The sequence below is a fragment of the Panthera tigris genome, chromosome C1 (genome assembly GCF_018350195.1).
Source record: "Panthera tigris isolate Pti1 chromosome C1, P.tigris_Pti1_mat1.1, whole genome shotgun sequence".
Taxonomy (NCBI): domain Eukaryota; kingdom Metazoa; phylum Chordata; class Mammalia; order Carnivora; family Felidae; genus Panthera; species Panthera tigris.
Window position 1 is genome coordinate 167,847,843 of NC_056667.1, and position 13,579 is coordinate 167,861,421.

A 13,579-nucleotide genomic window follows, 5' to 3' on the forward strand; every position below is an offset into this window, starting at 1 on the left:
CATTCCTAGTTTGTTTTCTTTTGCTTATGTCAGTTGATGAACTCTTTTATTTTTTCTCTTGGCATCATAACCTGATACGAATCTCCATAAAGTCATAAAGATGATGTAGTCATTACTTTACAGAACAAATTCAGTTTCCGAAATCCAGTTTGCATGTTTATACATGGGTGGGTGGATACAGATGTTCTTAACAAATACCTTAATTACTTTCATTAGAACAGGAATTTAGAGGTCATTTTGCAAATAAAGTAAAACCCAGAGCTCAAAACAAGGACTCTTATGGTTATAATATTCACAGATGATAATTTATTATGTGCTCAGGTCTGCTCTAAGCACTGTACATGAGTTATGTCCTATGCTGAGGGTGAGTTCTCTCATGATCCCAGGCTATCTGTGAAGGAACTGAGACACAGAGAGGTTAAGAAGAGGGCCCTGCTGGGGGTCATGCTTTGGTGGTTTGGCTCTAGAGGCTGGGCCCTTAACCATTACTAGAGTGTCTTTCAGAGCCATTTGCTCTTCTTCCAAGCACAGACTGTTTTATACCATTCTGCACATTGTTATGATGACGGATGCATTTTGTGGTGTTTGTTTTCTGTGTAGTGAGTATTCATTTCTTGATAAGGAACTTTCATATGTGATATGAACTAAGTAGCATGAAAGTCTTCAGAGTTGCATTCTTTCTATTAAGAATTCATTTTTTCTGCCATTTAAATCCTTGAACAGATGTTGCAATTGGAGCTCCACAGGAAGATGGCTTGAGAGGTGCTATTTATATTTACAACGGCCGAGCAGATGGGGTCTCACCAACGTTCTCACAGGTGGGGTACTATTCTGCTTTCAAGAGAAGCATTGATGATAAACGGTTCCTGAAACTTCCAGGGTTAACGTAGATTTATTTTTCTTAATTTCCTCTTTCAAGTACTTAATGTATTCTATTTCACCCTTTTTCTTGTAATAACAGTAGTTGGTCTCATTTTGAAGGTCATTAATAACTCTTTGGAATCACATGTTTTCTCCATAACTAGGAGTTCTGGTTCACATCCATTCTAGTTTGTATTTAATCTAGTAAGGATTTCCTCTGGGGGCTGTTGGGTGCCTCCACCTCTTGATTTCGGTTCAGGTAGTGATTTCTTGGGATTCTCTTCCTACCTCTCTCTCTGCCCCTGCCTCCCTCACACACATGCATGCGTGCTCTCTCTCTTGCTCTCAAAATAAATAAACTGAAAAAAAAAATATTTCCTCTGCATTCCATCAAATTTATGTTCTGAGATAGTATCCGTACTCTTTCAGATAAGCCCATGTGGATTTGATTAACTGTGTCTTGCAGTGTGCCTAAAGCCCCATGTTTCAGGGAGGTCACACAGGGAGAGCAAACTCATGATACTCTGATTCTTTCGGGAAGCAGCCGCAAGATGGGAGCTTTTATTAAAGTTCCCTGGTCTAACTCAGACTTGACTTTTGTCTTTCGATAAATCGGGATATTTCAGTGTATAGGAAACACTCCATACGTATGCAGAGAAGAAAAGTTTTTCCAAAGATCTTTTTGTGGAAATATTAGCTAATACTGTTATTCTTGATTGAGCAAAATAGGTAAATGGTTCTCCATATTGAACATGAAACCTCTGTACTTGTCTAGTAAAAACTATTGACTTTCTTAGTATGAATAGTGGCCAGACACGAATAAATCTATCCGGATGTGAAATTAGACATATGGAATAGGAAACACGTGTCTGATGTCAGTTGTCACATGCTAGGAAGCAATCTGGCCAAATGGGGTGGCTTTCATCATAAGCCTGAGTAGTAGGGAAATAAATACAAAGCCTGAAAGAAGACTGGGGAGAGAGAGAGTCAGGACTGTTTAAGATCCCTTCTGTATAATTTTCTCTTTGTGACTTTTTCTAGTCAGAAAGTGATTTTTTTTCTTGGCAAAAAATAGATGCTATCTGCCCAGCTCAAGCTGGCAACTTTCATTTCTTTTAGATGCAAGTATTTGACTTAAATGCATTTTGTTACTAAATGTGCCTAGGTGTTGTAAGGCTCATGATTTAACTAGATCGTTGCTGCTTTGAGATATTCTTTGAGATATTTGAGTGTTAAAAAACTGCTTCCTACTTACCGATTTTTCAGAGAATTGAAGGACTTCAAATCAGCCAATCATTAAGTATGTTTGGACAGTCTATATCTGGACAAATTGATGCAGATAATAATGGATATGTAGGTGAGTATTAAATTGACTATTTCATAAATTGAAATGAGCTCTATTGGGGTGTTGCCTTATTACAAAGTACATAGAACTGGTATGGAAAAGTCCTAATTTACTGGTAATTTGTTTCTTTCCTTTTTAAAGCTTTTTTGAATGCAAGGATGGGTCAGAAATGATCAAATAATTAGTCAGTTGTACCGTGTTAGTTACTTGACATTTTATTCCTTGTTCTTGAAAAAATGAAAGGCACCCATGAAAATCAAACATGAGGTGCTGGAAAAAAAGACACTTTTTTGTACCTTGAGAGGAGATTCCTGGGTGACTATGTGTAGTCTAAACATTGAATTTTTTAGTAAACTTTATAAGTTTTTATCATAAAGTTTGTTTACATTGTAAAGGGATGAATGTTATTACAGATGAATAGACTCAGATAAATGTGGAATGAATCCTAAGATGTAAGTATATCTTTTGTAATTAATTTTCTGTAAATAGTGTTTTGATATAGTCATAAGGTGATACATAGGTATTTGTGGCTGGAAAGCAATTCTCTTTGACTAATGATGTTCATTAATCTGTTGTTTTTCATCCTCCAGATGTGGCAGTTGGTGCTTTTCGGTCTGATTCTGCTGTGTTGCTGAGGTAAGGTTGATGCATTTCACTGCTTAATGACAATTGGGCTTAATTGTAAATGATGGGAGGCAGTTTTTAAAATTGGCAGTGGTGGTGACCTCATAATGCTTTTTTCTTGGTATTACGAAATTTTATTGAACTTTAGGATTGTATTTCCATCTTACGTGGCTATTATAATTAAATCCTCAGGCAAAGCCAGTATTTTTAGAAACTCAAATGAAAATTTCTCTTGATTCATTCACAGAAATGTAATTGAGTATATATGCACTTACTACTAATAAGGCAGTTTCATGAAGTTACTTGGTCAATGGAAACTGAAAAAACAAATCCAATTTTTTCTAAAGGAAAAGTAATATTGTTAATTTTATTTCCTTCTTAGGACAAGACCCGTAGTGATTGTTGAAGCTTCTTTAAAACATCCTGAGTCAGTAAATAGAACAAATTTTGACTGTGTTGAAAATGGATTGCCTTCTGTGTGCATGGATCTAACACTCTGTTTCTCATACAAGGGCAAAGAGGTTCCAGGTTATATTGGTAAGGATGGCCTTACAGAATTTACCCTGAGTGTGTACTTCACTCATTAATCTCATGGTCGTCTTCTGAGCCCTGACATTGTTTCACCTTAGAGGTGAATACTCCTTTCTGCCTCATCTTTTGGATTCTCAAGTTACTCTAACCAATGAGTGGGCAACAGTAAGAGGCTGTATATAGTTTTCTGAAAATTATGACAAGAAGTAAATCAGGAGTATCACCTTGCTGTATTGGGGTGAGCTAAACTGAGCTTAATATATGAAATATCTTTAGAATAGAAAGAACATTACCACAGCTTCTTCTTTGTTTAACTGGGCTCCTTTCACAGCTGGAGCTGGCTTAAATTGGAAGTCCTGAGAGGGAGATTGTTCTCTTTATATTTTGTCTTTTGAGTGCGTGAAGAAGCTTATCTCAAACGTAGACGTTGATTTCAATTTTCATAAGTAACACACATCTCTTGAGGATTTCCTATGACTGTCAGCTTCTGAGAGCCATGTCCATTCCCTTTATATAGGTAGCTCTCAGTTGCCCGCTCTGGAGAAGAGAGTATTGATAGGGCTCATGCAAAATTGTGGTTAATCTCAAATCACATATATGTGACTTTATGCACATTAAATTTTTTCTAGCAGGTTATGTTCCTAATTATGTTACACTTAAGCTAGTATTAGAATAACTACTAATGAAACTAGCCAATGGTAGGAGAGTGGCATACTTGGGTTTATTATCTGGACATTAAAATTAGATAAACTTCATGAGCCACCCAGGACCTACCCAGAGTTGATTGTATTCATGGCCCTGCAGACTCTCATCATCTAAACATCACAAAGGGCAGCAAATACACTGAATCAAACTATGGATATGTAATAGAAATCTCCTTCTGAATCAGCCTGTAATGAGAGGTATAGAATGAGCTTAGTGTATCTACTTTAGAACAGACTCACTTTTCATAGTGCACCGCAAAAGTCCTGGCTAGGCATACAGTAGTAGGAAAGTGGGCAAAACTTTAACCTGGTTACAAGAAGTGGCATTTTCAGGGCATGACCCCAGTAACACAGACAAATTGATGGATTAGCTGAAAGACAGACGTTGAATTGATACGACTATCTCCCTTTATGTAAAATCCGTTTTGTTGTACTACCGATTCCATTGTGACCAGATATTTTTAAAAATGTTTGAAAACAAATGTATGACACTCGTAAATAATCACAGCGCTGTTACAAAAGCAAGCTTTAGAGTTGCATAGAATGAGTCCTTGGGAGAAATAATTCACATGGTAAGCATTTTTCATAAAAACCGATGTTTTGCCACTTACTGTGAATGGATTTTTATTCACCCTTTTTTCCTTTACTTTTTGCCTGAACTCCTGGTGATGAATTGTGGATGGCTATTTCAATTACTCTTTCATCTCTGAGGCACTGAATCTCCGCTATTGTAATTTTGAAGCCAATTGATTGGGACTTCATTGTTTATTTTATAAATAAAAGTCAGGTTAAAAGATTTATTTGAAACTTGTAGGAGTAATACAGGTTTTATCCTTATGTTTCCTTGAAAAAAGTAGATAAAATCGCTCCGAAAGAATAAGTTACTCCCAAGATGTAAATGAAAACTTCAGTAATTATATAAATTCTTTAAAATATCACTTATGAATTTATTGCTCCTATATAATGAGCGATATCTCAGCAGACTGTTAATGTAGCTTGTTTTGCAAAGAATTCTTTTAGATTAAAAAAAAATCGCTCTTTCTTTGTAATATCTGTCTTGGAATTTTTTTGGATGCTTATTAATTTTCCTTATATTTTTGATTATTGAGGATATTCTTCAGCAGATGATTATCTACTATGTGGTATTTGAAGTAAATATTACTAAACTTCCAGAATATTTATTCAGAAGATGTCTATATTTGGCACAAACCAACACTGGAAGGTCAAACCGGAAACCAATAAAAACATGGAGAAGACTAATCAGGGTCTAGGGCTGGAAAAGGAGATGTCTTTGGGTGAACTGTTTATATAGGTTTGACTTTTGAACAATTTGTTCACTTTTCATTTTGAAAAATAATAAAAATTAATAACCTCTCAAGTCAGAAACAACAGTGAACCCCACCGTGTATAAAATTAGTGATACGTGATACGTGAGTGCAGTATTCTGTCTGTGGCTCTTTAGTTGGACATTCTAAGAACAAAAGGATTCCAAAGAAATATGAAACTTAGAACTTTTATGAGTAGTTACAATTTTAGTATTGTAGTTTTGAAACATATATAGGAAGATTAAGTAAATACCTGAAGATGGTAACAGTTAAAACTAGAAACCTAGAGAAAAGTTGATTGATATAACAATTTTTTCAACTTGTGTTTTCAATATATGTCGTCTTCCAGATTTCAGGTTAGTTTTGAAAAGCCACTGAAATAAGAAAATACTGGATATCATTTTGACTATTTTCATTTCAAAAATAATAAATGCTTTTAGGTACTTATTTGCATTAACTGCAATTCTCTCTACATTTTTGCAGTTTTGTTCTATAACATGAGTCTGGATGTGAACCGGAAGATAGAATCTCCATCAAGATTTTACTTTTCTTCTAATGGAACATCTGATGTGATTACAAGCAGCATAAAAGTGTCAAGCAAAGTAGCTAACTGCAGAACACATCAAGCATTTATGCGGGTAATGTAGACTAGTTTTTTATTAATGAATGTGTAAACTTCAGTATTACCACTACAGTGAAAATCTTACTGCATTGGTATCTTTTTATAAAATGTGGTTGAAAAGCAGATGTGATCCCCTCCTGAACTAGCTGGCCTATTGTTACAGAGTTAAGATGTTCGGCAATCCTGTGATGTGGCTAATGCAGAGTCCGCATTTTGCATCTTCTTTATTTCACATTTATCACATTTTTACTGTGTCATTCTTTTTAAAGATTTGCCTTTTCCTTTCTACAATTGCTATTTTCCTATCCCTGTTTTATATGCTTCCCTAGAAATGTACATATTGAGTAGCTCTGCTGAGCCTGAGATCCGTTTCCAGGTAGGTTTTACTTTACAGCGGTGTGGTAGGGAAGGGTAGGGTGGGGGCAGGGAAGTTGGTTTGTTTTTCGTGTGACTCTAATGAAGCAGAAGCCATCGTGACTGCATTTGGATCAGGTCTTTGTCCCCATGCCAGCATTGTTAGTGATGTCAGTGGGAACTCGTACAGTTGCAGCGTGGTAGGGATCATCTGTGGGCCAGGACAATGACTCTCAAGATGTTTAGGGGTATGTCCTGCCAAAGCACAGCCAGTTTCATGTTTCTTTTATTAAAATACTCATTCCCAAACTGATCATCACGTTCCTTGCGTTGGTCAAATTTTATCCTATGGAGCAGTGCCAGGTCGTTTTCATTAGGGAATGGTGTACTTCATCAGAAAATCTACGGCCACAAAGAAGCCAAACTATTCCCAGGAGCCCCTTCTGGGATTGCAAATAGTAGCCTCCGCTTAGAACTTAATTTTCCCTTGGATACTTATTCCAAGCAAATGCAAACAAGCATCAAGGTTCTAACACTATTAAATGCTAAGAGCAATAATCCCTATGCTATTTCCTCATTTCCCTTAACACTTTTTATTGTACTAGAATAAAGCTATGAGATGGTTGAGAACCAAAAACATAGAATGATACTAATGTAACCATCATTTATATGTTAGGGATGAAAGAGGGATTTTTTTAATACTATATAGTTGAGATTTTACTTAGTCTCCAAAATTGACTCACCTATCATTGAGACCATTTTCAAGGCAGTAAAAGGGCTGACATTAGACATTCGCAAAGAAACATTGTGTTGAATTTGTATGACAGGAAATTGATCTGACTTACTTAGTTACTCCTGTGTTTCTTGGCATTGTTCCAACGAGTAAGAGTTCATCAAAAATTGTGTATTTTCGTTGGGATACATTTGTAGTAGAAATGACAATTTAGCAGAGGTTTCTTGACGCACATTTATAATGTTACCCTGGTGTTGATGGTAGCAGGTTAACAGTGATTGACTTTCGGCCATATTGTCAATGTCAAACAAAAGCATTTACCTCTGGGATTGGTACACAGTAGGGACTTTTTAAAAAGTGATTGAAACCATTATTAAAATTAAAACAGGTCTAGTTGTTATTCAGGAAGATATGGGAAGATAATGAGTGCATTGTCCATTCCCACCAGCCTGGTAACTGGAGGTATTTCACAATGCTAATAGTACAGTGCTTCTAGAGTCCAAAAGAACCTGATACTCTTTTTTTTTTTTTTTTAATTTTTAGAAGATGTATATTTATTTTGAGAGGGTGAGAGAGAGAGAGAGAGAGAGAGAGAGAGAGTTGGAGAGGGGCACAAAGAGAGGGAGAGAGAGAATTCCAAGCAGAGTCCACACTGTCAACACAGAGCCTGTTGTGGAGCTCGATTTCATGACCCTAGAATCATGACTTGACCTGAAATCAAGAGTCAGACAATTAACTGAGTGACCCAGGCACCCCAGAAACTGATATTATTCTGCCTTCTTAATGATAGTAAAAAAAGAAGAGCAGTGGTCAGGACGCTTGGATTGTCTGTCCCTTTGTTCCATAAAACTTGTCCAGTATCAGGAATATTAATGGTCATATTCTACTTCAACGTCACTTAAAATGAAGTGAGGTACACTTGTTAATTATGTGGCCTGGCCCACAGCCTCCACTTCTCACAGGACTCTCTGTCTGCCAGTTGGGCACACTTTCCTCCTATGGTCCTTGGCATTGGTCATACCAGATAAGCTCCACTTAATTAAATTGAGTAGGTATTTGAGTACCAACATTCTGTTTGAGACACTTGTATATATCAATGAATGAAATATAAAGAGATTACTGCCCTCACCGTGTTTATAGTCTAGTGGAGTGAGGTAAACAACATGATAAAAATGTAAATTTTAGACTATTTTACAAGATAAACATGATCAAAAAAGAAAAGGGCAGGGGCGCCTGGGTGGCTTGGTCAGTTAAGCGTCCGACTTCGGCTCAGGTCACAATCTCACAGCTTGTAGGTTTAAGTACCACATCATGCTCTGTCCTGACAGCTCGGAGCCTGGATCCTGCTTCGAATTCTGTGTCTCCCTCTCTCTCTGCCCCTCCGTCCTTCCCTCCCTCCACCTGTCTGTCTCTCTCTGTCTCTCTCTCTCTTTCTCTCTTTTTCTCTCTCAAAAATAAACAAACATTTAAAAATTTAAAAAGGAAAGAGTACAGGAAACTGTGGAGTGTTGGAGAAAAAATGAAGGGTGCATTTTATTTTTTTAAGTATAATTTACACAGTGTTAGATTAGTTTTAAATGTTTTATATAATGATTCAATCATTCTGTGCATTAGAGATGATCACAAGTGTCCTGTTTTTAAAATTTTTTTCTCCAGGGTAGTTAACATGCAGTGTTTCACTAGTTGCAGCTGTACAATGTAGTGATTCAACGGTTCCATATGTTACTCAGTGCCCATCAGGATAAGGGTACACTTAATCCCATTTATCTGGTTCACCCATGTCCCCAACCTCTCTCCCGCTGTTCTCTATACTTAAGAGTCTGTTTTTTTCTTTTTTTTGTTTCTTAAATTCCACAAATTAGTGAAATCATATGGTATTGGTCTTCCTCTGACTTACTTTATTGAACATCCTACCCTCTAGGTCCATCCGTGTTGTTGCAAATGGCAAGAATGCATTCATTTTTATGGCTAATATTCCAGTGTGTGTGTGTGTGTGTGTGTGTGTGTGTACGTACGTACGTACACACATGCCACATCTTTATCTTTATGCATTCATCTATCAGTGGACACTTGGCTTGCTTCTATGTCTTGGCTATTGTAAATAAGGTTACACTAATCATATGGGTGCATATTTTTTTTGAATTAGTATTTTCATTGTCTTTTGGTAGGTATCCAGTAATGGGATACCTGGATCATATAGTAATTCTATTTTTAATTTTTTGAGGGACCTCAATACTGTTTTCTAATATGCTGCATTAGTTTGCATTCCCACCAGAAGTCCCAAGGGTTCCTTTTTTCTCCACATCCTCACCAACTCTTGTTTTTCTTGTATTTTTGATTTTAACCATTGTGACAGGCTTGAGGTGACATCTCATTGTGGTTTTGATTTGTATTTCCCTGGGGATGAGTGATGTTGAACATCTTTTCATGTGTCTGTTGGCCATTTGTATGTCTTCTTGGGAAAAATGTCTATCCAGTTCCTCTGCCTGTTATTTAATTAGATTTTTAAAATTTTTGGTGTTGAATTGCTTAAGTTCCTTATGTAGTCTGTATATTAACCCCTTATTGGATATATCATTTGCAAATAGCTTCTCTCAGTAGGTTTTTTTTTGTTTGTTAATTGTTTCTTTTGCTGTGCAAAAGCTTTTTATTTTGGTGTAGTCCCAGTAGTTTATTTTTGCTTTTATTTCTCTTGTCTCAGGAGACAGGTCTAGAAAAATGTAGCTACAGCTAGTTTCAAACACATTACTACCCATATTTTCTTCTAGTTTTATGGTTTCAAGTCTTTCATTTAAATGTTTAATTCATTTTGAGTTTATTTTTGTGCATGATGTGAGAAAGTGGTCCAGTTTCATTTTTTTGGCATGTAGCTGTTCAGTTTTCTCAGTACTATTTGTTGAAGAGACTGTCTTTTCCCTATTGTATATTCTTGTGGGTTTATTTCTGGGTGCTCTACTCTGTTCCATTGATCTATGTGTCTGTTTTTATGCTAGTACCATACTGTTTTGATTACTATAGCTTTGTAATATAACTTGAAATCTGGAATTGTGATACCTCCTAGTTTGTTCTTTCTCAAGATTACTTTGGCTGTTTGGGGTCTATTGTGGTCCCATACAAATTTTAGGTTTATTCTAGTTCTGTGAAAAATGCTTTTGGCATTTTTATAGGGATTGTATTGAATCTAGATTGCTCTGAGTAGTATGAACATTTTTTTTTATTGGTTTCGGGAGTAAAATTTAGTGACTTATCACATACATATAACACCCAGTGCTCATCACAAGTGCCCTCCTTAATGCTCATCACCCATTTATCCTATCCCCCCCACCTTCTCTCCAGCAAACCTCAGTTTGTTCTCTGTATTTAAGAGTCTTTTATGGTTTGACTCCTTGTTTTAATCTTCTTTTATTTTTCCTTCCCTTCCCCTATATTCATCTGTTTTGTTTCTAAAATTCCACATGAGTGAAATTATTTGATACTTGTCTTTCTCTGACTTATTTCACTTCGCTTAGCATAACACACTCTAGTTCCATTCATGTTGCTGCAAAAGCAATCTTCCTTCCTTCCTTCCTTCTTTCCTTCCTTCCTTCCTTCCTTCCTTCCTTCCTTCCTTCCTTCCTGATGGCCAGTTAATATTCCATTGGGTGTGTGTGTGTGTGCACATCTTTTTTATCCATTCATTAGTCGATGGACATTTGGTCTCTTTCCATAGTTTGGCTAATGTTGATAGCACTGCTGTAAAAATTGGGGTGCATGTGCCCCTTCAAATGAGCATTTTTGCATCCTTTGGATAAATTCCTAATAGTGCAATTGCTGGGTTGTAGGTAGTTCTATTGTTAACTTTTTGAGGAACCTCCATACTGTTTTTCAGGGTGGCTGCACCAGTTGGTATTCCCACCAATGTCACAAAAGCGTTCCCCTTTCTCTGCATCCTTGCCAACTGTTGTTGCGTGAGTTGTTAATGTTAGCCATTCTGACAGGTGTGAAGTGGCATCTCATCGTGGTATTTGGTCTGTATTTCCCTGCTGATGAGTAATGTTGAGCATCTTTTCATGTGTCTGTTTGCCATCTCGATGTATTCTTTGGAAAACTGTCTATTCATGTCTTCTGCCCATTTTTTAATGGATTATTTGTTTTTTAGGTGTTGGTAAGTTATTTATAGATTATGGATACTGACTCTTTATCCTATATGTCATTGGCAACTATCTTCTCCCATTCCATCAGTTGCCTTTTAATTTTGTTGATTGTCTCCTTTGCTGTGCAAAAGCTTTTTATCTTGATGAAGTCCCAATAGTTCACGTTTGCTTTTGTTTCCCTTTCTTCCAGAGACTTGTCTCCTAAGAAGTTGCTGCAGCCAAGGTCATAGGGGTTGCTGACTATGTTCTTTTAGCATTTTGATGGTTTCCTGTCCCACATTTAGGGTTTTCATCCATTTTGAGTTTATTTTTGTGTGTGGTGTAAGAAAGTGGTCCAGGTTCATTCTTCATGTTGCTGTCCAGTTTTCCCAAGACTGCTGAAGAGACTATCTTTTTCCCATTGGATATTCTTCCCTGCTCTGTTGACAATTAGCTGACCATATAGTTGTGGGTCCATTTCTGTGTTCTCTCTTCTGTTCCATTGATTTTTGTGTCTGTTTTTGTGCCAATACCATACTGTCTTGATGATGAAGCTCTGTAATACAGTGTGAAGTCTGGAATTGTGATGCCTCCAGCTTTGGTATTTCTTTTTCAACACTACTTTGGCTATTTGGAAGTCTTTTCTAGTTTCATCAAATTTTAGAATTGTTTGTTTTAGCTCTGAAGAATCCTGGTGTTATTTTGATAGGGATTGCACTGAATGTGTAGATTGCTTTGGGGTAGTATAGACATTTTAACAATATTTGTTCTTTCAATCCATGATCATGGATTTTTTTCCATTTCTTTGTGTTGTCTTCAGTTTCTTTCATAAGCGTTCTATAGTTTTCAGAGTACAGATTTTTACCTCTTTGGTTAGGTTTATTCCTAGGTATCTTATGCTTTTTGGTGCAATTGTAAATGGGATTGATTCCTTGATATCTCTTTCTGCTGCTTCATTATTGGTGTACAAAAGTGCAACAGATTTATTTATGAACATTTTGACAATACAGTTTCTTTCAGTCCATAAGCATGGAGTATCTTTCCATTTGTGTCCTCTCCAATTTCTCTCATCAATGTTTTATCACTTTCAGAGGCCAGGTCGTTCACCTGCATGGGGTATTCCTAGGTATTTTACTCCTTTTGTGCAATTGTAAATGGGACTGTTTTCTTAATTGCTCTTCTACTTCATTATTAATATATAGAAATGCAACTGATTTCTCTGTATTAATTTTGTATTTTGTTACCAGACTGAAAATATTTATTAGTTCTAGTAGTTTTTTGTAGTCTTCAGAGTTTTCCATATATAGTACCATGTCATCGGCAAAGTTTTAATTTTTCCTTACCAGTGTGGATGCCTTTTAATTTTTTTTCTTAGCTGATTCCTGGGGTGGGACTTCCCATACTGTGTTAATAAGTGAAGGTGGTGAGAGTAAGCATCCTTGTCTTGTTCCTGATCTTAGAGGAAAACTTTTCCGTTTTTAACCATTGGGTATGATGTTAGCTGTGGGTTTTTTATATATGGCCTTGTAATGTTGAGGTAGGTTTCATTTAAATCTACTTTGTAGAGAGTTTCTATCATGAATGAATATTGTACTTTGTCAGATGCTTTCCCTGCATTTATTGAGATGATCATATAGTTTTTATCCTTTCTCTTGTTGATGTATCACATTGATTTGTGAATATTGAGTCCTCCCCACCCCCCTGTATCCCTGGAATAAATCCCACTTGATTGTGTTGAATGATTTTTTAATGTATTATTGAATTTGGTTTACTAATATTTTGTTGAAGATTTTTACATTTATGTCAATCAGAGAAATTGGCCTATAAGTTTCTTTTTTTGTAGTGTCTTTGGTCTTGGTATCAGGGTAATGCTGGCCTCATAGAATGATTTTGGAAGTTTTCCTTCCTCTTCTAATTTTGGGAAGAGTTTGAGAAGAATTGGCATTAACTCTTCTTTAAGCATTGGGTAGAATTCACCTGTTAAGCTGGTCCCGGACTTTTTGTTTGTTGGGAGTTCTTTGATTACTCTTTCAATTTTATTGGAAGTAATTGGTCTGTTCAAATTTTCCATTTCCTTCTGATTCAGTCTGAAAGATTACACATTTCTAGAAACTTAGCCATTTCTTCTAGCTGTCCAGTTTGTTGGCATATAATTTTTTCATAACATTCTTTTGTAATCTTTTGTATTTTTGTGATGTTAGTTTTTTCTCCTTTTTCATTTCTGATTTTATTTACTTTGGTCTTATCTGTTGTTTTTTTCTTGATGAGTCTGGTCTGAAGATTTATCAATTTTGTTGATTTTTTTCAGACAACCAGTTCTTGGTTTCCTTTATCTTCTCTCTCTCTCTCTCTCTCTCTCTCTCTCTCT

At 36.2% G+C, this 13,579-nt stretch overlaps 1 protein-coding gene across 3 annotated transcripts in view; it reads left to right on the forward strand.

Annotated features, from left to right (window-relative positions):
* The window catches only part of ITGA4 (integrin subunit alpha 4), a 90,220-nt gene that overhangs the window by 35,107 nt on the left and 41,534 nt on the right, over nt 1–13,579 (forward strand). For 2 of the 3 annotated variants that reach the window (XM_007083914.3, XM_042994841.1), the window contains 5 exons: nt 724–818; nt 2,128–2,218; nt 2,797–2,842; nt 3,213–3,367; nt 5,874–6,028. In XM_007083914.3, the coding sequence (XP_007083976.2) occupies nt 724–818; nt 2,128–2,218; nt 2,797–2,842; nt 3,213–3,367; nt 5,874–6,028 (542 nt within the window). Of the gene's footprint in view, nt 1–723; nt 819–2,127; nt 2,219–2,796; nt 2,843–3,212; nt 3,368–5,873; nt 6,029–13,579 lie in introns of those variants that run through there. The other variant, XM_042994842.1, reaches the window with a different exon arrangement.